The 27567-nt window shown below is 45.5% G+C and overlaps 2 protein-coding genes across 3 annotated transcripts in view; one reads left to right on the plus strand and one right to left on the minus strand.

The window, feature by feature from the left end:
- The first annotated feature begins 311 nt into the window (after window positions 1-311).
- Window positions 312-18950, plus strand: acvr1ba (activin A receptor type 1Ba). The gene is made up of 9 exons (XM_086214784.1): window positions 312-517; window positions 13541-13777; window positions 13874-14134; window positions 15265-15495; window positions 15630-15797; window positions 15910-16066; window positions 16204-16328; window positions 16434-16564; window positions 16798-18950. Exons 1-9 carry the CDS (start codon window positions 454-456, stop codon window positions 16921-16923), a joined length of 1500 nt encoding a protein of 499 aa, XP_086070910.1. The 5' UTR covers window positions 312-453; the 3' UTR covers window positions 16924-18950.
- Window positions 18951-21450: 2500 nt separating this feature from the next.
- Window positions 21451-27567, minus strand: part of kmt2d (lysine (K)-specific methyltransferase 2D) — a 30503-nt gene continuing 24386 nt past the window's right edge. For both annotated transcript variants that reach the window (XM_086214783.1, XM_086214782.1), the window contains 8 exons: window positions 27244-27365; window positions 25769-27134; window positions 25519-25655; window positions 25271-25401; window positions 23896-24181; window positions 23704-23777; window positions 23514-23622; window positions 21451-23426 (listed from right to left, as the gene is read on the minus strand). In XM_086214783.1, coding sequence (XP_086070909.1) covers window positions 23334-23426; window positions 23514-23622; window positions 23704-23777; window positions 23896-24181; window positions 25271-25401; window positions 25519-25655; window positions 25769-27134; window positions 27244-27365 — 2318 coding nt within the window. In that variant the 3' untranslated portion in view covers window positions 21451-23333. The remainder of the gene's footprint in view (window positions 23427-23513; window positions 23623-23703; window positions 23778-23895; window positions 24182-25270; window positions 25402-25518; window positions 25656-25768; window positions 27135-27243; window positions 27366-27567) is intronic.

A 27567-nucleotide genomic window follows, 5' to 3' on the forward strand; every position in this document is an offset into this window, starting at 1 on the left:
ATACATATATATATATGTATGTATATGTATATCTATATCTATATATATCTATATATATATATGTATGTATATGTATATCTATATATATATCTATATATATATGTATATATATTTGGTCAAATGTTGCTATATTTTTACTCAAAACTCGCATGTCTCTAATGACCTTGGCGTTATTTGAGACAATGTAATTCTGCCACATTCTCTCCAGATGCTGCTGACCTCGGCAGCAGAGGGAGACGTGCAGTCCTCCCCTTTAACACACACACACACACACACACACGCACGCACACACACCCCTTTAAATACGTCACTCTCCTGGCTGGCTGGCTGGCTGGCTAGTATCTGGCGGTGTGGTGAGTGCGGTCGGATTGTGGTTGTGTTGCAGGTCTGGTCGTGTTGATAACGACACACTTCGGACGCATTTCATCGTGGAGAGATGGGAATTTTGAAGAAATGGCTCTAAAACAAATTGCCCCAGCGCTGTTGGCCCTGCTCGGGTTGGTGGCTGTCGGTAATGGTAAGTTTCGTCTCCGGCTTTTGTCTCGATGTGTTTTCCTGGACTGGGCATCGCCTGTTGTCGCTCACCGTCATGGCGCTGTGAGAGGGGAGGGGGGGATTTGGCTCACCATATCCAGCTAGCTTGACCTAAAAACGGCGTTTGCCTGGACCGAAACTCTCCTTGGGTGCCGTTGAATGTAACGACTGATAAAAGTGGAGTTTTTTGTTGTTTTTTTAACAGCGGTGATTGGGAATGGAGCAAGTAGCTAAACCACAACAACAACATGGTGGAGCTGTTTATGCCGAGGCGGCTGAATACACCGCCAGCTAGTGAACTATCTAAAGTGGACCACAAGTGTGGATGTGTGCCTGAATAGCGAGTGTAATTCATGTGTTCGCTACGGCGCCAGTGTTTCAGAGCCCGAGTGTCAGGTAAAAGCCGCCGGCAGCGGGATGTGTCGGTGCTATCAGTCCATGCTAACATATTTACCAAACAAGCTCCTGTTAGCTCGCCGCTTATCACGGAGATGTTTGGCTCCGGCTCGGTGTCACGGAAGCTGCCTGCTCGAATGTGGTCAGTTTCAGTTCAGTCCCGTGTTGTCAGCCCTGGTCTGCACGCCGATGAGAGGGGGCGAGAGGGAGAAGGCTCTGAATGAAGGCCTTCACCTATTTACTGCTTGAAATGTGTTTTTTTTTTTTTTGTGAGAGTAAACACTGGCAGCTCCTCCATTGGTGTCCATTTGTAAGGAGTGAAAGGGGCTGCTTTTGGCCTCCAGCAGACAGTGAATGCTGGCAGAGGGTGACAACAGCCGTGTATTCAGCCTTCTCAGACAGAAGTCGGGGTTGAAGTCTGGGTTCATTGTGATGGAAATGTAGCAAGTGGGGTCCTTTGAGGCGCCAGTTATGGGTCTGAATCCCCCGTCTGCTTGAGCAGCTGATACCAGCTGCACACCACAGACTCAAACTGGCATATGTTGCCTTAAAACTTGTGGCTTTTTGCCTCTGCTGCATGCAGATGTAAGATTCCCTCCACACTCGAGCGAGGACACGCAAAAAAGCACTCAGTTGTTTACTATAAGGCATGCCTATCCTGTTGTTTTTGTCAGAATTATAGTAACCTCGTGAAATCCTTTTTAAAAGCCAAATAATCATTCAGCCTCATAATTAAATCGATATGTGCCAATATTTCCTCTTCCGCAGCCTGACTGCTGAAAACCTCTACATTTGCGAGCCACTCACAGAGGATCAATTAAATATAAAAGATGGGAAAGGAGGATGTCAGCGACTTCAACTGAAAGTCTCAATTCTTGGTGATTGTGCACAGGAGTGGGGGTCGCTTGGTTGGGAGGAAAAAGAATATCTCTGCTCATTTTGACTGATATTGCAGTTTCGATATTAGAAGAAATGTTACGTCATTACTCTCACTTTCACGAGGAAACCCAGTAACAGTTTCAGAAGGATTTTTCCTCTCCCTCTCTGGGCTGTTGGTGTTTAGTCTGGGAGATGAGCTCTGAATGTAGGCTATTTCAACAGTGCCGCGAAATTTAATTTTAAATTATATTTTGACACACAATGAGCCTTTAATGAACATGATTTGAAAACTGCAGCAGGATATGTTGTGTATTTGCTTCCCGCTGACTGGTAATTATAGATTTGGTGTCAAAAATATTGGTATCCTGCTCTCGGGACTTTCCTCCTAAAATCAGATTGTCAGTGAGCACAGAGAGAATGTACACTCGAACCAGCGAATGGTGGATGTGTCATTGACACACACACACACACACACACAGGAAGAAGACAAAAAGCACATTTTTGACTAGAGGACTTCATTATAACTTGGCTCAACATCTCGACCAACCTCTAACTGTCCGCCTCCCATGGTTGCTCACGTTTCATCGTAGTTTTGCTCCATCCACACATGACTAAGCTGATAAAACACGTAAAACCGTGTGCCAGAACACACATCTTGATGGCATTGTCATCTAGTCAAGTGTACGTTGTGCTTTAAACAGTTGAGTCATCCTTCCAGGAATCGGAAAAAATATTGCTCCTCTGCTTGGTTTAGAGAAGGGTGCAGTACAGCAAGGCTGATCGGTTCATGTAAGGCATGCTGGGAAAATAATCACACCTGAGTGGCCAGTTTGTTTGACTGGGTTACGCCAATATTAACGGTGATGTGTGAAAGGAGAGGGAGTGGGAGTGTGTGGCCTGGGCAGACAGGGGGTTGGTAATGGGTTTGTCCAGCTGGCAGGGTCTTTAGTGAAAGGGGCCCGTGTCTGGAGCCATGGTTTTGCACCATGTAATGGATTCCACAATGCTGAGGGCTGGAACCAGACTAACCTGAAAGTCACTAAGCTGGAGTGAATTCCTTGACTGAGAGGAGCATGGCGTGTTTTTTTTTTTTTTCATTATTTTTTTGTGAGGATACCCTTGACTGACGGGCTTAATGAATCTGTCACGTGTTGTTGGCTTCATAAGGACGAGGAGTCAGTGGTGTTATGGGTATTACATGCTCGTGTGACGCAGTCTGCCTGGGTGCATTCAGCGCTGTAGCAATGTGATATGGGCACTGTCAGACACATCGCTGTGAGGTAGGGCGCGTCCCTCTTTCTCTTTTCCTCCCACCCCCTCCTTTTCTCTCTCTCTCTCATAAATGGCCTGGCTGCTTTTATCAGAATTTAATCTGTACTTTATCTGTGTGGGCCCACTTCTGCTTTCACTTACTCACCGCCACTGTAGGGTGCTGAAATCAGCTTTAGCATCGTGGTGTTTTTTTGTAATTGTTTATTCTCTCTGTTGAAGGATGGCCTTAGGTTAGATGAAATCTGGGCCCCACTCCGTCTCACTGCGTCCATCTTTCCTTCGTTCTCTTGGAAACTCTCAAAACTACCTGCGCAGAGCCGAGCCGAGCTGTGCCACAGGTGTTGATTAACGTCAAAGTTGTGGAAACGAGTTCAAGTAGAAGAAACACAGGCAAGTTAAGAGTGGAACATGTGTGCACCTGCCCATCAGATCAGAGCCAAGGGAATGTAATGAGAAAGCTTGGAACTTATTGGGTTCAAAGGTGTGTGAGAGAGAAGAGAGGAGTTGAGCGGAGTCTTTCCAGCTGGCTTCAACTTGAAAAGGAGAAAGTTATTGTTGTCTCTCTTCCTGCTTGACTGTGTAGCAATTGTTGAGGCCTGTTTGACAGTTTTGGCTGCTTCAAAGTGATAATTTACTTTAGGAACTTCAGTGAATGAGTAAATATATTCTTGACTGTGACAATGATTTTGACTCAAGGACCACTTGGATTCTTTTGGACTTTGAAGTCATACTTTGACCAAAACGCGTATTTTGCCTTTAAGATCTTCATGAACAGTGGTCATGACCTCAGAATTTCTTTTTTCTCGATGCTGCTTCACTTTTTTTTTTTTTTTTTTTTTCATCACAATGTAGGAAAAGCCAGTTAAAAGCTAACAGCAACCCATGGCTACCAACGACTAACTTCCAAACTGTCCAATAACTAACCTTTTTACCAACTGTGAAATGGCTAATCCAGTGTAATCTCTATCACCTAGAAGCTGCCATGCGCTCATTAATCCACAAACACTTTGATTTGAACTAAAAAAACAAACTAGAGCCGAGCCACCTCACGCGTGTTGGTCCCCAGCAGCATTGTAGTTGTGCGTTGTTGGCTCATCAGTGTTTACTGAGCGCATGGCTGGATAAAGAAGACAGGAACCGCACTGACAACAAGCTTGAGTTTGTCACAAATGTTGTAGGACAGTTTTTTTTTGTTGTTGTTGTTTTTTTAAAGTCTTAGTACACGTAGCTGGCTCTTACCTCATTTTTGAGTCATGAAACCGTGACGCCGCGGTGAGGGTAAAAACAACTCTGAGCTCAGCACCCAAATTTGTGAGTACTTGGCTGGCAATTTACACTTTTTGGATGAAGTGTCACTTTAATTCTCGCAGTCCAACAGTAATCAATACTCCGGGTTTCCAGACTGCGTCTCCTTCGGGAGTCTGTTTACGAACACTTTCCCTAAAGGGGCAGGGAGCTAGTGTGGTGCAGGTCAGGTCTGGGGTGGTCTCGATTTCCCTCCGTAATGACCAGTGTCGGTAATGACCTCCGTTGGCCCGGAGGCAGTGAGTCCTAATTGCTACAGCAGACAACATAGCCTCTGCCTGACCCAGCGCCGTCGTTACTGATGTTGGACCACAAGGGATTACGTCACCGCAGCAGCAGAGCCAGCAGTTTCACCTTGGGACAGCCGTTTCTCCCTGCTGCTGGTTTACATGCAACTCAATATTGAAATGGCTTTCATAGAGCATCTTGTACTTACTGGCTGTCCTTGTATTAGTTGTTATGGTCACAGTACACCCAGACGGATCCAGTAGCAATAGGAGTTCATGACTATAGGGCTGAATGTGACACCCGCCCTCCATTACGTCCCCGTGCTGGGGGTGTTTGATTTGTTCTCCTGGCTGTCGTAGGAATGTAGATGAGACCTCCTTCACTCCTTAATGGTCTGATTAATAATATTAAAAAAAAATAAATAAATAAAGCTCGCACTCAAGTCAGAACGCTGTGATTGCGAAACTACTTTTTGTATCGCACAATCACATTTATGAAGCGCCCTTTAAACTTGGTGACATCTACAGATAAACATCAGCCGCCGCCATTGGTGAATGCTTTCTTGTTTGCTGATGAGGAAGGCAGATATTGGCTGATGAATGAATGATTTATGGCTGATAAATTGGCGCACCAGTCAGCCGTTACCCAGTACAACCATAACCATAACCGTGATATGATTTGATTGACGTGATCAAAGCAAGTGTGCCAGCTTGAAGGATGTTTCCTGCGCGCTGTTGAACTCCACTGCAGTTTACACCTGTGGTGCTCACCTGTTGAAGGCACTCTGTGCACCGGGTGGGTGCTGTGCTGTTTGCCTCTAACCTGAACCGTGAGGCTGTTATTGAGCATGTTGGTGCGGTGGCTGCATCTGCAGATTCCCACTCAGGGTTGTTATGTATTTTCTTGACTTTAATATCAGGATCACAACAGCAGCGGCATCGAGTGATCTGCACTTGCTAAGAGCCCGGATGGCACCACCATCTTAAGGGCAGGCAGCTTTAATCTGTCCGACCTTGGTGCCTTTTTTCAGTTCCAGAGATGAAAGTTCCTGTGAAACACAAGTCAGAGTGTTACTTGTTTACCCATCGTTATGTTTCCTGTGAAACCATGACTCCAAAGAAGAACTGGTTGCAGATCTAAATTTCCAGTGTATCAGCCAAATAGCAGTACATTTGTGTAATCCTCCTAACGTGATGGAGCAGGTGCTCAAGGTTTCCGCGAGCTCAACTGCCTACTTTTGCTTGGCGCTCTGCTAACACCTATGGATTAATGACTTGATGACTTTCTCAATATTATGAGACCGTATAGGTGAAACGAGTCACTTCACGGTGGATGTGTGACGAGTAACACTGGGGACATTAACGCCCACAACAAATTTTAAATTCTTGAAATGTTGGTTTGACTGAAACAATCACAATTTATTTGCATAATACAAAGTGGAGATATTTACCAAAAGGCAGCACACAGCGGAGAATCCCTCCCCCTCCTCTGCTTAGTGCACATTATGCAGAGGGTCATCACAGCATGTCTCCGGGCCGGCAGTTTTGACAGTGGATTTGTTTTAGCCAAGAACTGTAAAATAGTTGGGACATTTCAAACACGGTCGTGCAAACACAGCAGAGTTGAGAGCTCAGCCAGCCAATCCCGGGCAAGCAGAGCAGTCACTTGTCCAGGACGTACCCACACATGCTGGAATTCAGCGCTCCAAATGGCAAAGCACATCGAGCACAACAAATGGTGACGCCAAGCTCTCCCTGTAGTAACCGGACGGGACTCTGTAGGACGAACTTGAAACATGTCTTACCTTTGAGACTTCAGCAAACGGGACACACTCACCTGCGGATACACGCTGTTATTTGTTGGCCAACCATATACAGCATTTTGCGTATGTAAAGTACAAACCAGACATTGAACGCACTAAACACAGACTCGGCTTGAATGGAGATATGCAGTACAGGCAACCTCAACAAACCCACAGCACGACATAAAAAAATTCCCAACTCGCTTTGACTCATGGGAGTCAAAGTCGTCCCAAGATTATGAACCTTAAAGTCACAATCCTTTGTGAAGTCATGCTCTGAATTCTCAGGGTGTGTGAAGTTTTGTTAATGGATTTTATGATGACGTGCGTGTGAGCTGTCACGACTTGTGTACTCTGAAGGCTTGATTGCACCGAGACACGTGTGTTTTTTTACGGTCTCTGCTATGAGGTCTTTGATTTCTTTTTCTTCGGTGAAAGATTTCTACGTTTTGTTACGCGCAGTACAACGGAGACAGACACCTAATGTTGTTTAGTTCCCCCCAAAGGGCACCTGATGCCCGCCGACATGTTGGAGGAACCATGCGGCTCCCATCTTTAAAAAAAATACTGTTTTGCTATGTTGAGCATGTTTGCAATTTCCTGCTTATGACATGCGGGCTTAACTTTGTTCCAATGAGCAGACTAATGAATGTTTGACTCAGGCTGAATGTGTTACGAGTGCTGGTTCAGGAGAGGACGCCGCTATGAGCAGCTCGGCTCAGCTTAGTTATCTGAACCTTCAGTTTCAAAAGAAACCGAACGCTTGAAGTGACCAGATTTAGATATAAACTGCTTTAACGCAGCGTAGCAGCACAATGCCACACGCACACCCCTCTTGAGCTCCTGCTCTTTTACAGGACTCTAACAATCCTTATTTTAAGATGGACTCATCAAATATTTAATGTTGTCTGAAAAGGGAAGCCTTGTCTCGTATTTGCCATAATATTGCTAAGAATGTTCCCCATTTTTAATTATCATTATTGTGTAAGTACTATTTCACAATTAAAACATTTGGGTTTTTGTTTTTGTTTTTTTTTTTATTTTAGCCAACTTAATTTGCATTATTCGTATTTGATGGTGGCAAAAGTAATCAGTGCTTCTTCGGATCAATTTTTGCGTTCACACAGCTCAAGTGTGTCGCTCTTGTAGTTGGTCGACAAGACGTGTTTTCTCACCCCATTTTACATTGCTGTTATAACCACAGACTAAAGCAATATCAAATATTTTTCTAGATGCAAGCTGAAATAATAATTTAAGCACCAAGCTGCTTTTGACACCTTGAAGTTTGATAAATTCTGCAACTGTGGCAAGAGTAGACTGTGAAAAGTGAGAAATTTGAGGTGTTTTGTTGATATCCAACACTCAGACCAGATACTGACTTTAATTTGAGCACCAGCTCCAAAATAAGCCTGCGCTGGCTGCCTTTGAACTCAACCAGGACGGCAGCCAGACAGACGGACAGGATGGGATGCTGCCTGGAGGCTGGTTGGTGGAGGTGGTAGTCAGCCGCGGCCCTGGAGACCTCACTTTAGAATCAGATTAGTAATCTGACCCGCAGTTGCAGACAAAGGTAATGACTTTCCTCCTTCCCCGAGCATTGATTAGGACACAGTTGTGTGTGTGTGTGTGTGTGTGTGTGTGTGTGTGTGCGTGCGCGCGCGTGTGTGCGCGCACTCAGTCACACTGTCTGGTGGCGTCTGCTTGTCTTGATCAGCTCTCAGTCTGGTATCTGTAAAGATCTAATTTCAGCCAGTGCATTTTGGTAATGGTGCTCTGCTCCACACGTTCCCAATCCCCCCCCCCCCCCCCCCCCCGAGAACCCACCGTGTTTGTGTAACCCACTACCATGCATGCAGTATACTTAGAAGTATTTTTTTACAGACTACTTGTGCTCGTGTTTAGACAGGGTCGCTCTGCGGGAGCTGAACAACAGAGCGATACGAGCGCGCGTCCGATCTGGTCAACAAGTTCATTGTGCCGAGCCGTTTGGAGTTGGACGACTCTGTGGTTTGAGTTGGGTCCAAGTCAAGATGATGCTGGTTATGGCAACAATGTTTTATTAATCCTTTCCTCACCGTGTCTGACATTTCCTGTCTCAACATGAACGGAATGATAGGAACTTCACACTCTATAAGCTCACAGGAGTCACTCTTGAGTCGTGGTCCCCCCCCCTTTTTTTTCCCTTCCCGTTCTCTTTTCCTGTTATTTACCCCCTCCAGTAAGTCAAAGTCTAGACTGGGTTTTAATGACGGTCGCAGCTGGTCACTTGGGCAGACCTCAGTCACAGCTGGGGGGCCCAGTAAGTCCAGCTCATTACCCCCCTCCCCTGCATATTGTCCTGCTCAATATGGGAGCAACCCCCACCCTGTCTGGCCCTGAGCAGCCCCCAAACATCGGGGTCGTTACTGTTAACCCTGACAGTCTACCGCGCTCCACCCATCCCCCCTCGCTGCTCCATGCAGACATGCACCCCCCCCCCCCCACCCCCGCTCTTTGTTCATGCCGGGCCAGTCCAATCCCTCCTCATGTCGTCTTAATCTCTACACAAAGGACCAGTGTAAAGACCAACAATTATGTGGATACAAGAGCAGAGTTCACACAAACCAAACCCACACAAACCAGGTCTCTGCTTGAATTTGTGTGTATTACACTTGATATTATTCCTTCAAGTGTGGCTTTGTAACACTTGTGCTGTGAATAATCTGGAGCACTGCAGCAAAATGCTTGTGGACATTGATTTTCTTTGCTCATAGTTGTAGTTGATGTGAACACACACACACACACACACACCGTCTCTCTCGCTCTCTCTCAAAAACACATTGAATTTTGGTGTTGAGTACACTTTAGAACTGGCATAAAAGCCTTGATCTCCTGTTTAGGAGAACATTTTAGAAGATGAGTAGCATATAGCAGAAATAGTGTTTTAATAAAAACACTTAAAACCTCAAAAACGCGCTGAATCCTGCAGCGCTGAGAGCGAAACTGCCACCGCCGCCTCATCAATGATCAGAAACGGCCAACAGAAGCTTGTATTTTTCAAGAGTTCATGATGACCTCAGTCCTTCCCTGCAGAACGGACACCTTGTTTACTGATTTCTTATCCAGAAATAGCAACACGTTCCTGGGTTAGTCTGGTGAGCAGTCTGAGAGACCCCAGTTTACCGAGCTTTATTTCTCTAAATTACTTAAACCTTATCGGTCCTGGAGTTAAGGTTATTAACCATTAACACTACGACGCAGCCAGTTATTCTATCTAGGTTTGCAACTAATGATTAACTGATGAATTGCTTCGTTTATAACGTGTCAAAGCAGAGGGGGATTTCTGGCACAACTTCCAAAGGTGCATGGAGAGTGAAAGAGAACTCCAAAGGTCCAAAGACTCCAGCAGCACTTGTTGGTTTCCGCTTGTGGCCTTCGTCATAGAACGTCAAGCAACTGAAAATCCTCCTGGCTTCTTCCCGTGTATGACGTGTTCTTCTGTCCATCAAACAGTCAAAAAACCAAAACAAAATTCTCATTTCCTGTCATAATCAAATTAAAAAACAACAAAAAAACAAACTTAATCCATGAATTTAACCGTCTTATTGATTTTTAAGATAAGATAATCGATGCTTTTGTTTGGGGGGGGGGGGAGACTGAAACTATAAATTTTCAAAACGTTTGCTGAAAAATGTTCTGTCAGTTAGTTGAAGATCTAATTGCATCCATGGATGAGAACTTGAGGATTTGCTCCATGTTTGTGTGGCGTGGACATCCTCTAGGTAGCCCGAAATGAGAGGGAACTCGTGCCACAAACCGAGCTCTTGGTAGACCACAAACCATCCGTGACAGACTCGAGGCGGGAATGTGTGTGTTCTGGGCCACGTTTGGTTTCCTTCCTGAGCTTCTGTCTGAATGCCTGTGGACCATCTGTCTGAGAGTCTTCGGGATAATTGTGCCCGTTCATTGCAGTCTGGGAGGTTCTTATCAGCTCGCCGCAGTTAATGTATCGCTCTGTATTTGTGCCATGTTTTCCCTGAAGAACCAGTGCTACCAGTTTGAGCTATACAACAGATGTCTGTGTGGAGACACTGTTGACGTTTGCCACGGTACAACTGTCACTCCTCCTTTGAGGGCGGAATGATCAGATCATCAGAACGGCTCCTTTTGGGAGTCATTAACACAAGATTAATGTGATTTGTTTTATTTTATAGAACCTGTAAACATCAGGCCTATAAGAGCGGCGAGGGATTTGAGTTGTTTGTCCTACTGTTGGTCCTGTCGTCGGTTTTATTTTCTAAGCCATTTGCTCCATTAATGCTTCAGCGTGATGTGGCACAGGACTTGTTTTTCTCTTTATCAGACCCAGCCTGCTTCACCTCTGTGTAATCTGCAGGAAATTCCATCTGCATGCGAACTGTAGTGAATTTGGAAACGCTCGCCAAGAGCTGCTGCCACTTTTCCTGCACACGCACACACACAAAACGAATGAGAAAAATTACTGAAACCCTGCTTTAAATGTTCCACACTTCCCGTTAACAAGGAGGCAAGCGCAGACACATCAGCATACACGCCGCTTGTGAAAAATGCTCCCACGCAGCCTCCCAGAGTTCAGTGGTGTGGAAACTACGCCTATGACACAAGCGTTTGTGGTTTTGGACACTTGTAGCTTACATGCCGATGGCACAATCAACTTCATAGTAATGTACTTCTGTTGAGCTGAAGGAGAGCTCAGTAGGTTGTAGACATGACACCTTTGTGAGACCTGAGTGTGGAAGCCCGGTGAGCTCGTGGTCAAACAAACCCTCAGGATGAGACGGCAGAGATTAGTGGAAGTTTGCCACTCTTAAAATCTTTTCTTTCCTCTGAGCCAGACATTGTTCCCGGTCCAACTGATGCTAAGCCACTTTTTTTTTTTTCTCTTTTCTTTCTTTTTCTTTTTTTTTTTTTTTTTTTAAGAGAATAAGGATTGAAATTCCTCTCTGCTTTGTGTTCCCTCCTGCGGTGGTGGCGGTGTGGTGGTCTTGTCTTCGATGGTTTTGAGTGGTTCGGCTTTTGTTCTGACTGAGGATCAGCGTCTGGCCTGTCACGCCTCACTCGCAAGCCTGTTGTCATTCGTTTGCCACTGACTGGGGTCCAGTTGGGCTCCGCCGCCTCCCTGTGTGGTTCCCATGTGAAAATCTGTTGGGCAGCCATCCTCTGCCTGACCGGTCCTGGTTTGCACTCTGCTAGGATGAGACCTTGGAATAACTTGTCGGAGCTGACCTTTCTCTAAATGAGAAGCATGTGTGCTGTGACTCAAGATCACATCGCACTCCAAATCTAATCATTTAGCAGTTTCTTAGGCTCAGCCATCGCCAGTTGTGTTTTAGATGAGGCAGATTTGTGTGGACTTCACGGCTCTGGCCTCATTTGCGTTGCTGATTGAACACAGTAGTTTGATTATTGGCGCTGGCAGGAGAGCCGCTGCGCCGCATTTGATAGGGATGTGGTTGTTGATGCTTCTCAGTTCAGTTCTTGTATTCTTAACATTCATTTTCTCTACAGAGATGTGAGTGTGTTTGGTGTTTTAATGTGTCCGCGCGGACGCGCTCCCCCGGGTGGAGTGGGATGTGTGTTCAGACACAGCGGCTAGGCTAACTTTAGCTTTTTGTTGGAGCTGAGGAAACTCAATGAGCCATAAAAAGTTGCTTTATGTCTGGATGTGTAGTTGATGAGAGAAGTCACGCAAGTTCAGTTGTTGGAAGATATTTCAAATTCTTTTGATTATTTTTGACTTTTATTATATATAAATGCTTTAAATAGCGATTCAGGGTCGTAACAGGATCGGTTTAATGGCCCATTTTTGTATGGATTGTTTTTTGCTCGGGTCTTTTTTTTTTCTTCTCCTTATCACCAGTTATAAGGAAGCAACTGTAAATATGTAATTGTGGTTTTTCCAAATATATTGAACGTAAAAGTAATGTTTCTTTTTTAAAATTTGCTATTCTTACATGTTTTTTTTAGTTTATACACAATATGAATACCTTCTATCCATGCTTCAACCGGTTATCGGTATTCAGGTTGGGGGGGGCAACTTTATCGAACGTCCTTTAGATTTGACGACATGGACGTCTGTAGATTTCGGCCAGAATCGGTCATGAAATACGAGCCACAAAGCCAGTAGCAGGTTTGAGTGGCTCCAAACTTTCTGGGCCGTCATACAAAAGTGAAAATCACACAGCAGCACCATCGAAGTATTAACTAAGGACAAAGTATATCACCAAATTTTACTTGCGGATATTTTAAATTGTTTTTATTTATTAGTATGTTCTGATTGCCTGTTTAAAACCATCATCGCTTCTCCCCTTGGCAGCAAAACTGGGCACTTTTTTGAAGTGCAAAGATGAAATGATTTGACATTGATCGCGCATTGATTATTGATCGACTGCCATTTCTGTTGTGACGTAAACGCTCAGTAGTTCGTACGATGAAGATTCTTCACAGCCACTTCCTCCTCGCTGATGATGGCCAGACGAAAACCGTGGACGCGTGAAGCCGAAGTTTCACATTATTTGATCTAGAAAATGGAGGAGCGATGTTTGTCGTCAAACCGTCGTGGTCGCGGTCTCACCTGCTCCTGCATACAATGAAAATGTCTTCAGTTTAACCTGAACGATAACAAAGCTGGGGCTGCTCTCTTGACTCCAGGCTGCTTGACCAGTGTGAGGTCAAGCTTCAGTTTCGTCAGTAGCAGAACTGCTCGTTAGGAACGTCCCTGGTAAGTCGCAGCTCTCAGTGCAAAGACGGGGCAGAGGAGCAGAGCAGAGGAGCAGAGCAGAATGCTGCATTGAGGCTTTGGCAGGAGCGCTCTCCCCTGGTTGGGTTTCAGGCTGCCTGTCCCACTGGGCAGGTCCGTCTCCAACCAGAGTGTTTGGGTTCATCTGCAGTGAAGGATCTGATTTCAGGGCCGCCGGGGCTGTCTGGGTGCTGCCGCTGAACTTGTGTCTGTGTGTCATAAACTGCCTACAAATGAATAGGACAATACACTCCTGGCCTCCCGTGCAGAGACCTGGGTTAGGTTTCCCCCTGCTGGACAAACTAGGGTAGTGACATGAACTGATCCAGTTTGAAATAGGATTTTCCTGATCTGTCTCTTCCCCACAGCTCTACGATGTAACTGCACAAACTGTGAGAAGACGGGCTATGAGTGCGAGACGGATGGCGCCTGCATGGCCTCCACGTACTACAACGAGGGGAAGGAGCAACACGTCCGCATCTGCATCAACCAGGACAACCTGATTCCTCCCGGACAGCCCTTCTACTGTCTGAGCGCCGAAGGCCTGCTCAACACACATTGCTGCTATGTAGATTACTGCAACAGTATTGACCTGGAGGTCCCCGGTGAGGATCCCTCCTAACACCTGCAGCAGCGGCGCAGTTGTTGAGTTGAAAGTAATCGTCCCTTTTCCCTCATTTCTTCTGTTCTTTCTTCTTTAGTCCCAACAAAGGAGGGCGACTGGTCAGGCTCAGGAAGCTCCTGGGGTCCGGTGGAGCTGGTGGCGGTCATCGCAGGGCCCGTGTTCCTGCTCTGTGTACTGCTGATGGTGGGCGTTTTCCTGTTCCAGTACCATCAGAGGGCGTACAGCCACAGACAGAGGCTGGAGGTAGAAGACCCATCATGTGACCATCTGTACTTGGCCAAGGACAAGACACTGCAGGACCTCATCTACGACATGTCCACCTCCGGATCAGGTTCTGGTACGTACAAGTCTCTCTCCTGATATGAACTCTTGTGTTTCTAGAACACCAAGTTTTCTTTTGGCAGAGGTTCTGGAATGGCTTCCATTGCTCTGCTGGCTTGAAAATATTCTTGAGCCTACTTCCCCTGCCAAAAAAACGCCTCTATAAAGCGGATGTATTTATTATTGTGACATCAGGATGTGAAAAACACAAATCCGTCACGAAGGCGCCAACATGCAGCAACACGGGAGTGCGCTTGACTTGAGGTGTGCCTGTTGATGAGTTGGACACTGAGTCGAGTTTCACCGAGGCTCTTTGTTGTTCTATGTGGCGGCGAGGAAGCGCAGCCATCGAGTTTCTGAGTGGAAATATGAAAACTGACAATAAAATCCGGTTTGTTGCTCTTAAATTTCCTTTTTAAATGGAATTATAAAGATCAAGCCAGAAATCTGGGGGAAGACAATGGAAATACACTTTATAAACACCTGGAAATATTGAAATTCAGGTGCTGATCTTTATGCATGCTAACAATGACTTCATAAATACAACTTGCAGTGTGTGTGTGTGTGTGTGTGTGTTGTGGAAGTTTTGTGTATTCTGGTCGTCCTTCCACCTCCCACTCATGAACAACTCACAAACGCCTCGGGAGAATTTCCTCAAATTTGACACAAACTTGGCCTCGAGAATGATCTAAATTAGTTTTGGAGGTGAAAGGTCAAAGGTCATTATTGTGTCGCTGTATCGAGGGAACGCCTGGAGAGAACGCTGTTCCGTTAGGGACAGACGTCCTCTTGGACTCGAGGATGAACTGAATCAGATCTGGTTGAAGGTCACTGAGCCAAAACCTCAACCACAAACTGATTTTGACCAAAAAACAAAGTCTTGGATATGAAAGTAGAGAACTGATGGTGCTTTCCTCCTCCTCCTCCTCCTCCCTTCAATGATGTCATGATGAAGACCCCCGGCTCCGCCTTGTTCTGCTGGAGCTTTTTCACATAAAATACCTTCCTCTTCATAAGCAGAGCCGAAGTTGCTGTGCACCACGTTAGTGAAACTGGTGATGACCTGGAATCTGCTGCCACTCCAGTGTCAAAACAAGTCGGCCAACACACCGGAGTTTTAAATGCGTTGTCTGCTACCCCCTACAGGTCTGCCCCTGTTTGTGCAGCGGACCGTGGCCAGGACCATTGTGCTGCAGGAGATCATAGGAAAGGGTCGCTTTGGTGAGGTGTGGCGAGGGAAGTGGAGGGGAGGAGATGTGGCGGTGAAGATCTTCTCATCCAGAGAGGAGCGCTCCTGGTTCAGGGAGGCTGAGATCTACCAGACAATCATGCTGCGCCATGAGAACATCCTGGGATTCATCGCAGCAGACAACAAAGGTGAGCCTGCCCCTGTTGGCCCTGACAGAGGAGCAGAGAGAGAACATGCTCAGAAACGACCTTCCGCACAGATGAGTTCATTAAAGCTTGACAGTAACGTGACATCATGACTGTAACACGTCTCTGGTTGTCAGACAACGGCACGTGGACTCAGCTGTGGCTGGTGTCAGACTATCACGAGCACGGCTCGCTCTTCGACTACCTGAATCGCTACTCCGTCACCATCGAGGGGATGATCAAGCTGGCGCTGTCGGCCGCCAGCGGCCTGGCACACTTGCACATGGAGATCCTCGGCACTCAGGGTGCGCTGATGCTCTCACACACACACACACAACAGAGAATGATTTTTATTCATCAAACCTCATTTTAGTTGGGCTGTCAACGCAAATATGATGATGTCACATGTTCCTGCAGGTAAGCCAGGCATCGCTCACCGTGATCTCAAGTCTAAAAATATTCTGGTGAAGAAGAACCGCATGTGTGCCATCGCTGACCTCGGCCTGGCCGTCCGTCACGAGTCCATCACAGACACCATTGACATAGCGCCCAACCAGCGCGTGGGCACGAAGAGGTAGGCGGTCCGCATGGGTTGGCCTCACGCTGCTCAGAGACGTGAAAGTTCCAGTGACATGAGTCGGCGACTCTTCAGCTGAAATTTAAATGAATGATGTGTGTCCTCTTGGTTTCGCTTGGCGTGGTCCTGCTCAGGTATATGGCTCCAGAAGTCCTGGACGAAACCATCAACATGAAACATTTTGATTCCTTCAAGTGTGCCGACATCTACGCACTGGGCCTGGTGTACTGGGAGATAGCACGCCGCTGCAACGCAGGAGGTGAGGCTGCCGCGACCCTGTCCTTCATGTGAAGGGATTATTCTGTTGTGTGAGAGCATGAACCAGGAGTGTGTGTGTGTGTGTGTGTGTGTGTGTGTGTTCCAGGTATCCACGAGGAGTACCAGCTGCCCTACTACGACCTGGTGCCCTCTGACCCCTCCATAGAGGAGATGAGGAAGGTGGTGTGTGACCAGAAACTGAGGCCCAACGTGCCCAACTGGTGGCAGAGTTACGAGGTATTTCCCCGCCACACCGTCACCTTCCTATGAACACAATCAGAGGCTGACTCACGTGAACGTGATGAGTCTCCAGCACCACGCCAGCGTGAGAACATTACGCCACTTCAGTTTCAGATCATTTTCCTATCCTCAAATGTTGTCGTTTTTTTTTTTTTTTTTAATGTTGCAAATGACCAAACCTGTAGAAAGTTTGGCTGAGGTGGATCTAAGCGGTGTGTCGTTCTGTGCAGTCGCTGCGCGTGATGGGGAAGATCATGAGGGAGTGCTGGTACGCCAACGGAGCCGCCAGACTAACGGCCCTGCGCATCAAGAAGACTCTGTCTCAGCTCAGCGTGGAGGAGGACATCAAGATGTGAGGCGGCGTGGAGTCGTGCTGGAGACGCACAACTAGACCACCATAGGAAACAAACACTAAAGACAGACTGCAAATGAAAACCCTGCCAGTTTTAAGCCACACTCCAAGATGTGACAAGGCCTACCTCACCTTTTTAGCCAAAACTACTGAGAATCACCCTCCCCCGCTGACCGCCGTCCCTCCCTCCCTCCCCCATCGTCCCTTTGCCCCCCCCCCCCGACCCTCCTCCTCCATGGGCCACAACACTACAGCACTACCACTGTTGATATCATCACTCATGTCCGTCATGTCTCCATGGCAGGAACTCTTGTACAGTGACGGGATTTGATTTGTTCCTTCGATCTTTTTTACCTCTGAAATTGTCCCGTGGCGGACGTCAACAGCATGTTGTGGGTGTTAGAATAATAACTTCTCTTGGCAGTGCAACGCCACATTCTGTCACGGTGAATGTTGGAGGCCATGTTTGTAGTCATGTGTGAAAGATGCGTGGACTACTAGCATGCCCCCCGGTATCGTTCGTAGTTCACCATTTATTGGACGTGAATCACGCATGAGCAGCCGGATTGTACTTCAACTCCCTCGCATAAGAAAATTAGTTGCACTCAATTGTAGCTTCCTGGTGTCGCCTGCAGGTGTCGCCGTGTGGTCTGCTCCGGGTCAGATAGTTTTGAAACGTGGCAGGGATCGTGTTTGGGATGGTTTTTATTTATTTTTGTTAGATTTTAATTTCATATTGATGAACACTGTGAGATGATATGCCAGAGTCTCGATGTGAGAGCTCTTGTTGTAGTTCACCAGGTCTGTAGATGTTAAGAGTCGAGGGGTCAGAAGCAGCCATAAACCCCCCGCCGTTGACAGGCGATGACATCACACACACTGAGCAAAGAAGAGGCGTATGAAATGGCAATTTTTAAAAAAGTTTGTAATGTGTTTTTGTGTAAAAGCATCATGATCTGTGTTTTCTTTTGACTCTACACTACTGATGATGGGTACATTTGATTTCTGTATCACACTTTCAACATGTTTTCTCCCTGTTTGTTTCTCTGAATGCCACAAGCACCCGCGTGACATCTGATTGACTTGAATGGTACTGGGAGGAGTCTCTGACTGTACCAGGAAATAAGACTCGCCGCCTGCTGGATTCTCACTCGCTCCTCCTGATAATTCGGTGGTACTACTGATCCTCTACGTTTGCTGCAACATCTGTTTTTATTTTTTTATTTTGAGAATATTGTTGGGATTACTGGCCGAGTTCTCGTCAGAGCTCCGTAATCTGTCTCTCCGTATGTCCTCTGGGGTGACCACCTCCTCGTCCTCGCTGACACTGGAATATTCATGTGACCTTGAATTCTGATGCTGCCAATGGCTATTTATTCAGAGATGAAAACATTTACCGACAGTATACATGTGGGTTCCAGGGAATACTCGGTTAGATGCCATACGTAGTTGTGAGGATTTAGCTGACATGCTGTAAAGGTGAAACCGCATGTTTTCATTCTACCAAGATTCCGGAAGTATTCCGCTGACTCGTCGTCATTTGGGCTCTGCACTGTTATGTCCACGTTGCTGAGGTTAATGTTGGTTTTGTTGAGGTCATCAACACTTGATCCAGTATCCACGTGTCACGTCAGAATCCATTTTGCATGCTGTCTCAGACACTGGCTCCTCTGCACCGAGGCCGGCGACCTCGAGCGTCTCCCACCTCTAACCGCTTTTCTACTTTTTGTTCGGGCTGTCGGCTGTGTACCCCAGAAATGTTGCTGCTACTGTGAACACGGGTGGACGTTCAGCGGGTAGTGTAGCGGAGAAGGCGGGGGGTGGAGAGGGGAAATGGAAGACTGCTGTCGGTTGAAGCAAACTGTCCAAACACTCCTGTCCATGCTTGTTGCCATGGGTATACGACCTTCTGACATCCTGTTCATGAGTAATACTTCAAGATTTAAGAATCCTTCTTGTGCAAATGTTTTCAGAATTAGTTGAGAAGTGTATATAGATGATATACAATAAATTCCTTTTTTTTTTTCTTAACTGTGGCTTCAGCTGTGCTGCTCTTTTCAAAGTCCTTCAATGTGAAGGAGACAAAGTCGACACGTACTCAGGGAGTACACATAAAACTACAAACAGCCACGTACAAGTACTGCAGCGGGTTATTCTCATTCTTTCAGAGTAAAAATCCTTAATGACTTTTGAACGTGGAAGTCATTTTAATCAGGAGAACGCACTAATTGTTGTTCCTCTTCCTGGACTTTGGGCAAGGATTTATCAAAAATACTATAAAATATCGAGACAGTAAGAGAGGTGTCCTAGCAGTAGGTAGGGGAGTCCTTACTACTCACGACTGACGCAAGAAGATTTGATGAATTCTTAAGACTACAAATTTCAGTCGCAGGATATTGGTCTTTTTTTTCTTTTTTTTTTAATCCAGGCCACGATAATATTAGTAACACAGAAGCCACTGAAAGAGAACCTGAACGTTTCAGAGCAGAGTTGGAGGGGAAAATGCTGAGTGGGCTCCCGACCACTGACGTCAGTCGACACGATGGAGGATTCTGATCGTAACGCTGCAGGAATGAAGTCAGAAAAATGAGTAAAACGGGTCTGAAGATGCCTTGGAGGCACTGAAAGGTGACTTAGAAAACCAGAGCCGGGATGGAGGTGCATGCAAATGTTCATAAACTGAAGCTCATGGCTCCGTCACGATGCCACCGATGGGTGTTTATGGAGAGACGGTGTCAACTCAGGAGTGAAACCAGGAAAACTGACAAACCCTGAATGAAGGAAGGACTGAAAAAAAACACCTGCAAGAAGAACGATGAGAGATGGTTTTAAGAATGAAGGACAAAGGAGGCAGAAGACGGTGCGAGGATGTATTCAAAGAAGTTATTATAAGAAGGCACAGTACAGAATACTGCGATTCACTAAATGAACTAGAAGTGATGCGAAGGCTTCGTGTGGAATAATAACTTGATAGAAATGATCAAATAAACCCTTCCAAAATTGTTTTGTGAAAGTAAAACTTGACATTGAATGTAGAAGCTAAAATATTCCATGAGTTTGAAAATGACTTTCTAAATGTGAGCTGCGTTGTGGCAGCCAAGAAACCCCAAACAAGAAAAGATCAAATAAATGAAAACACACTCGTGGATTATTTCAATTCTACTGCTATAAAGTAAAAAAAAAAAAAAAAAAAAAATCACTATTGTTAAGTAAAATGAGACAATTATGTTTTTCCTGGGGAAAATAGAATGCAGGGGTTGGATGTGGTTTAACAACACAGACATAGAAACTTGGTTCAACATAAATTATGAATGAATCTTGAAAACACGAGTCTGTAGCACTTCTGACCTTCTGTGTTAGTTTGGAATAAATTAAATAAAATAACCAAAAACCCAGCTGTAAACTACATTGAGATCAACGTTCAATATTCATGCAGGTCTTCTTCGTCACGCAGCGACCGTTCACCTGTGAGGGAAGTTCTCCTGGACGGGTCGGGGGAGGAACCGTCACCTGACATCGCTGCTCATCGGTTCTTCAGCCACAGCTGGAAGTACTCAAGTCAACATTCTGTGTCGGTGCCGCTCCAGTTTTAGGAAATTAAAACTGACCACGTATTTAAAATGCATTTTATTGTCCTTTACAAGAAACAAAAGCAGACAAAGAAAGATGACGGGGAGCGGGAGTGGAAAGCCGTATATAAAGAGATGCAACCTCTGGCGTCCTGAAAAAAATATGTACAATTCAAAATAATATCCATACAAAACATGCCACATACAATAAAAATGATCATTATATTTATTCATAGTCCCTAAAAGTATATCTGCTGTACAGATGCAACACCTTTTTAAAAAGTAGGTGAGGTTAAAAAAAAAAAAAAAAAACTTCAATTTGAGCAAACTTTATTAAATTATAAGATATGCAGAGAACTTAAATTAAGAGAGAGAAGTTAAAAAAATTTCAGGCTAAAATCCAGTGAGCGCGGCAGAATGTCTCATTATGGTCTTCCCTTGTAATAGAAACATACCAAAAATTATAATTAAAACAAAAATTATATTTATATATATATCTATATATATCTATATAGATATATATGACTGCTTCGGATACTTGATCATTACCTACCATTTTAGAGAAGTTCTCTGTTATACATTGAGAGTGCAATTCATTACCAGGTTAAGTATTATGGGATTAATTTCGATTATTACATCATAACATACATGAGGCCAAAGAACCATTTCACAAGGTTTACCAACACATTCACTTCTATAGGGGGAAGATACGAGAAAGCAAAAACACGAACGATATTCCAGGGAATTCAAGGTTTTCCATTCGATAGCATGAGAATCCAATCGGAACCAATTGAGGGACAAGTTTTGGTAATCAACAAGCAGTAGCATAAATAAAAAGAAAACACGAACAATATTACATAAATACAAATGCTATGCACCATTGTACTGCATTATGCAAGAATTGATTTGCGTGTCTAATCAACAACTCTTCACGACTCCTTTGTAAACCCCCCCCACCCCCACCCCCACCCCCGTCACAATCGGGTGGAGACGTTTTCTCAAACCTATTTTAACAAACTTGTCTCTGAGAGCTTATAGCAAAAAACACTAATAGAAAAACAGGTTAATGCAAAACACTCTGGTTCATATACATAAAGATATTAGTTTGCCATTTTACATATATTTATATTTATATACAGCTTTATCTTTGTTAAAATGATATCCAGTGGTTGATTTTCTTTTCTTTTTTTTCCCCAATTTTACTTCTCTACTGACTTTATTGATTACAAAGGGGCTGGATAAAGAGTTGCTGTCCCCTAATGCATATACTATATATACAGTTTATACAACTTTGCATTTTAAAATCAAGTGAGGTCTTAGGTTCGGGGAAATAAAGTAGTATGGGAAGGTGGAGTCTCAATAAAGCTCCCTTTAAAGACTTTTTTTTCATTCATCTTACATAGAAATGAAAACAAAATGCCCTTTTATCCAATAAGTCTTTCCCTGCCATCAGTTCAGCCTCGAGGACAGTACCAGCACTAGAAAAGCACACTACAGAAGAAGTAGAAACACTGCAGGCTGTACTCAGGCAAAGGAAGACTTACTACAGTAAAGTTTTACAACAGTCCACTAAATGACAGAGAGGAAGAAGCATGATTCAAGGTTTAAGATTGGAGTCGTCGGGGGAATAAAACTGAGATAGTAGTCATGCGTTCACCCGCTGGGTTTCAACAAGTGGAACTTCAATGTTCTGACACGGAGAGCGAATGCGTGCTGTGATCCTAGAGCCGTCCACTCACGCCACGACTGCTGTCGGCAACTGAAAAAGATGACGTTTGTGCTTCCACACAGCGAATGGCATGATTCGGAGATAAATAAAAAATAAAGAAAAGCTACATCAGGATGATTCCGAGGTGTTCAGGACACCCGCTAAGCTTCTGATTGTGACTTTAATGCAATATTTTATCAAAACTGTCATATATTTCCTCTGTATAAATAATTCATGAATAATAATTATGTTGGCTCATTATTGTAAATCATCATCAGCATAGAGTAGATAGAGCAAACCTGCTGCTTAAGATTCCCTGCTTGTCCGAGAAGGCTAAGCCCATAAAAACATTCCCCCCTCACCCCCCAACCCCCCCTCCCGTTCCACAGTAGCAGTTTTGTATACAAAGCAGTCACTTTCCGCTAAATCAATGAGGTAGACCGGGTCCAACAAAACCCACCTTGGGACTCCACACAGTCAGAACATCTGGTGCCTCCAGGCGCCACAGATCAACAGCAAATGTTCTATTAACTTACATCTCTTTTTTTTCTCTCTCTCTCCATCGATCATTTGTAGTTCTTACACAGAGCCACGTCAAGATTGTCTAGCTAGCCAATATCCGTGTTGTCTTCATTGATGACTTGATGGGAAAGTGCCTTTTTTCTGGGAGGTGAGGGGGGAGGTGTGGTCAGGTGAGATAGGTCCGACTTAAACATAAAAATGCATTAGTAGTTTATTCTTAGTATTTTTAAAATGGCTTTTCATTGAAGCTCCAGCTGAGCTCTGCGCTATCAATCGTGGTATCAGAGGGTCGAGATCATTTGGTAGGTGTTGAGGATTGTTGTCCAGCCGCCGCACGCTTATTGAGAACAGTCAAAGAGGAAAAAGGGGGGTTCGCTAGTCCAAACGGGAAGGTTAGTCCCGCCATCAAGCTGCTGTTGATGGAGGTGATCAGTTGCTTTTATTGATTAATGCTCTTCAAACCTTTGGCTACAGGTGTCAAACGCTTTAGTCTTTCAATGATGGAGGCCAGCCTTCCTCCACATCTTTGAGAACAGCTTATGCACTGGCTATGTAAAATTCAAAGGCTTTGGCGCAAGAGTGTTCTGGCACCAGTGGGAGAGGAATTCCTCCATCTTAGTTCATCCACTTTCTGCAATTCCAGGCTCCGCAATGGCAAGGGATCTTGTGTTGATCATCCTCAAAGTCAAACTGGTAGTCGTAAGTCAGCTGGAATAGAGAAGAAGACAAAGTTAAAGACTTCAACAGCTCCTGGGCTACTGTGCAAGTGAGCGGTGGTCGTCTGGTGTGCTGCACCTCCTCTCCCTTTGGGATCCTGCGACTGGAGATGATGATAATCTTGTCTTCTTTGTCAAATGTTACAACCTCGGCGACACAGTTGGGGGCACAGGAGTGGTTGACGTAGCTGGACAGGGGAAGAAAGAGGTGAGCACAAAAGTATAAAACAAGTTTATCATTTGGGCATCAAAGCTAAACCAGTACTCACCGAGCCGGGCCTCCGGTCAGAGTGGCATCAATCACCTGTTCGTTGTTGATGCGGAACATGTAGATGCCCCGGTTCTAATTTGGTGGAAGAAACAGGAAACGCTTGATGAGGGTGTTTTAAAATCCTAAGATGTCATTGATTCTGATGGGTTTTCCAATTGCAGAGTGCATTTGTGTGTTAGGGTCTGCTTACCTGCGACTCGTAGATCTTCTCACGGCGGTTGGCAACCTCGTTGCGGATGACAGTGCCAATGTACTCTATGACCATGGTGTGTTTCTCCAGATCCTTGGCAGCGTACAGACCCAAGCCCTGAATACGCGATCGAGCCAGATACACGTTGTTCTTCCATTCCGTCTTCAGACGTCGATACTGGGAGGATTTGGAGTGGACAAACTGCTTGCTGTACGGCGTGTTGAGCTCCCCGGTGAAGGTACTCTGGTAGGCCTTTGACATGCTGGTGCTGTTTAAGGTGTGTGGCCTTCAGAGAAGCAGAAAAAACCAAGTGAGAGGGGGATCTTTCTTTTTGGCTTGGGTTTTGTGACTTTTCTGAAAGAGAAGGAGGTTTTGCTACTTTCTTAAAGATTTACAATTTTTTCTTCAATATAAATTGTTATTACATAGGCTTTGAATATAAAATAGCTGTTGGACTAAAGCAGTTCGTGCAGCACAAGTCCTACTGCTGCGGTCCAGTCATACACAGACGATAGAAATCAAGGCGATACAGTATTTTTTTTTCTCTGTTGAAATCAGACGCGAGCAGATGTGAGAGCAGGACAGACGCGGGTTGATGAAGGATTAAATGAAGATTCTCTGGTCAGAGATGGCATCACCACCTCTGTGCATAGCAGCACAACAAGGCTTCATGTCATCATGCAATAAGCTCATTAGACTGCTTTAGAACATCCAGGCAAAGGTAGCTGAGACAAACTGGAACGTCCTCCTTCTCTTCCGCTTGTCAGTCAACACGGGACTCGTGTATTGAGGTAATTAACACCTGTTTGGTATTTAACAGCACGCTCCTCAGAAAACCTGCCTGGAGGAAACGGCATGCTGACATGGATAATGACAGTCAGACTGACTGAAATATGTGATATAACTCGTACTTTGTAGTACTTGGACACTGATGAAAATATTTTAGTACTGTTTGAGTTTTTCTCTCTGAAGCAACGGCTGAATAAGCAGCTCTATATCAGAGGTGTTATGGCACATGCATGGACCTCCTGGTTTGGGACGCACGTGTACCTCAAGAGTGCAGCACTGCTGTCATCACTGCAAGCGTGAAATGTTGTCACTAAAATCTGCCGCCTGTCTCCATGTTCATCAGCTATTGGTTATTTTGCTGGCTCCATATTTCTAAAGACTGGAGCAGCCCAAGCTGTACAACCATTTAATTATGGTCATTCAAATATTAATATTAATACATTAGTGTGTCATCTTTGGGATAGGATGGTGCATTTCTTGCTAGTTTAAGATTACATAAAAGCTGGGGAGAGTGTTGCTTGAGAACCAAAACACATTAAAATTTCCGGCCTCCCATCCCCCTCCTATCAAGTGTAATGGCCCGTACCTCTTGCAGTGTGTGGGGGCCCTGGGCTCAGACCGCGCGCAGCCCGTGGGATTGATCATGAGAGGGAGCTCCATCAGTGGGTGGCGGCCATATCGAAACTGGTAGTTCTGGCAGTTCTCCACTCCTGGCAACTGAAACACAACAAATGTTTGCTTGTAAAGGGATTCAAATTCAACTTACAGAATGTATCAATTTGTATCTTTAACACTGTCCTTTTTTCTTGCTGCAATTTATTAGCAGACCCTTACCGACTCAGTGATACGCATGACAGCATGAACTGTGAGGCCATACATCTCCTCTCCTTTGACGTGCTCAGTAAACAGCTTCAACATGGACGAGTCATCTCTGAGTTTCGCTACCTGCTGAACAACCTGCTCCCAGATCCCTGAACAGAAACACAGTGAAATCTGTTCAGTCACTGGTTACGGAGGCCATTATTCAGCGCAACAGTTGAACATCAAGCAACACCATAATCATGTTGGAAGAGTAAAGTCTCACCATCTGGAGTAGTGTCCCGGTACTGCAAATCTTCCAGGCCCTGCTCCAGAACACGCACCTCAAATAGTGGACGACCATCATCTTCGCTGATGCGGCAACGGTAGCGACAGCGCTTGTTAGGCACTCGTGTGCTCCAGTAGATGCGCGTGGCCTCATAGCCGACGGGGAAGATGGCAGTAGGTGAGTGGAAGTTGGCCATTTGTGAAGGTAGCAACTGACCAACAGCATGAAAGATGAGACCACCAACCCGGAAAAGGTGGATACGGTCTCCTCGCTGCAGAATACTAGCAATCTGCTTCACCTCATCACGCTCAATGTAGACACGCCGTAAAACCGCAAATGTGCTGAGTTCATCTTCACTGGGGCCCTTCAGCTTATGCTGGGTGCACAACATAGTCTTGTCCTTGAAGAACATGCAGCGTGCCCGAATGGCACAGGCAAAATGGTAGACGTTTGGACAGCGCAGTCTGTTACAGCTGTTGGTGGCACCAGTTTTCTGGCAGAAAGCACACAGCGTCCGCAATCCACGCCGCAGTGCTACCTCCACATTGATAAGGGCACCTCCCTGTGTCTCATACACCTCTGTGGACCACAGAGCACAGTTGAGGTGCACCCACAGGTCCACATCAATGTTGAGCAGGCGTGCAGGCCCATCAGTGGCTCCATCCCCCTCCTCATGACAGAAGCAGCATTTCCGTTTATCGCGGGGCAACCTATCTGGTCGTAGAGTGATGCGCAAGCGCTCCATCAGCTCAGACACCTCACGACTGCTCTCTTTCTTAGACCCACCCTTACGTATTGTGATGACTATCTGCAGACGCTTCCAGCGAATGCCCTTCCATTTCTTCACTTTGGGGAGTATCACCTCCTCATCAGGGGACAGAGGCCTGCGCTGCTTTATAGCCTTAGGAGATGACTGCAACGTGTTGAGGGGGTCTTTGGAAGGTTCGGCTGCATCACTGACTGGTTCGTCCTTTATAACAGCAGGATTGAGGGGATCTTCAGCAGGAGTGGCAGGATCGGGAACTGCAGGGGCAGTCGCTGGGTCAGTGGCTGTCTCTGGAGCAGCAACTTCAGACTCATCAGTTGACTGAGTAGCATCAACAGGAGCACAATTATCTTGCTCAGGCTCAGTCTTGATCTGGACAGTGGTGGGACTGGAGGGACAGGGGGAGGGAGAAGCTGATTTTTTGGAAGGTTCGGCTTCATTTGCTGGAACTGGAGCAGGGGAGGAAGGAAGTGGATGTGATGGTGATGGGGGCGGAGATTCCTCCACTGGAATAATAGGAAGGTGGCGTACATCCAGATCGCTGACATTGGTTGTGTAACAGTGCTGAACCATTTTCTCTTCATTCTCTGGGAACTCCTGAGAAGAGAAAAACTCTGCATGTGAGATTCACAGCCTCAAAGAAATATAGGATGCAGAATTTCAAGCTTAATAATTCAGAGTTCTACAAAGATCTTTCACGACTGACCTGTTTAATAAGTGCCAGAATGTCCACTTGTTTCTTTAGAGTACAGCCTGGCAGAGACACATCAAATTGTCTTAGCCACTCATCCTGACTGGGCGAAGCACTGTCCTTTAAACAAAGAGCCCCTGTAAAACACAACCACGTCAGAATTACTTTATTTATGGATAAATGAACATGTACATGTGTGTGTCCAGCAACGCAGTCTGTTTGTGAACAGCACCTCCGCCAAGCTCACATCCTTATTGTAGTACAGGCCACAAGTGCCACTAAAAAAAAGCTCATTTCAATTACCTTTTAAAAATCTGGTTGAGAAGCAAATTACTTGTG

Source organism: Aulostomus chinensis, chromosome 9, assembly GCF_037954235.1.
Source record: "Aulostomus chinensis isolate RoL2024-O1b breed Wild chromosome 9, RoL_Achi_v1.0, whole genome shotgun sequence".
Lineage (NCBI taxonomy): Eukaryota > Metazoa > Chordata > Actinopteri > Syngnathiformes > Aulostomidae > Aulostomus > Aulostomus chinensis.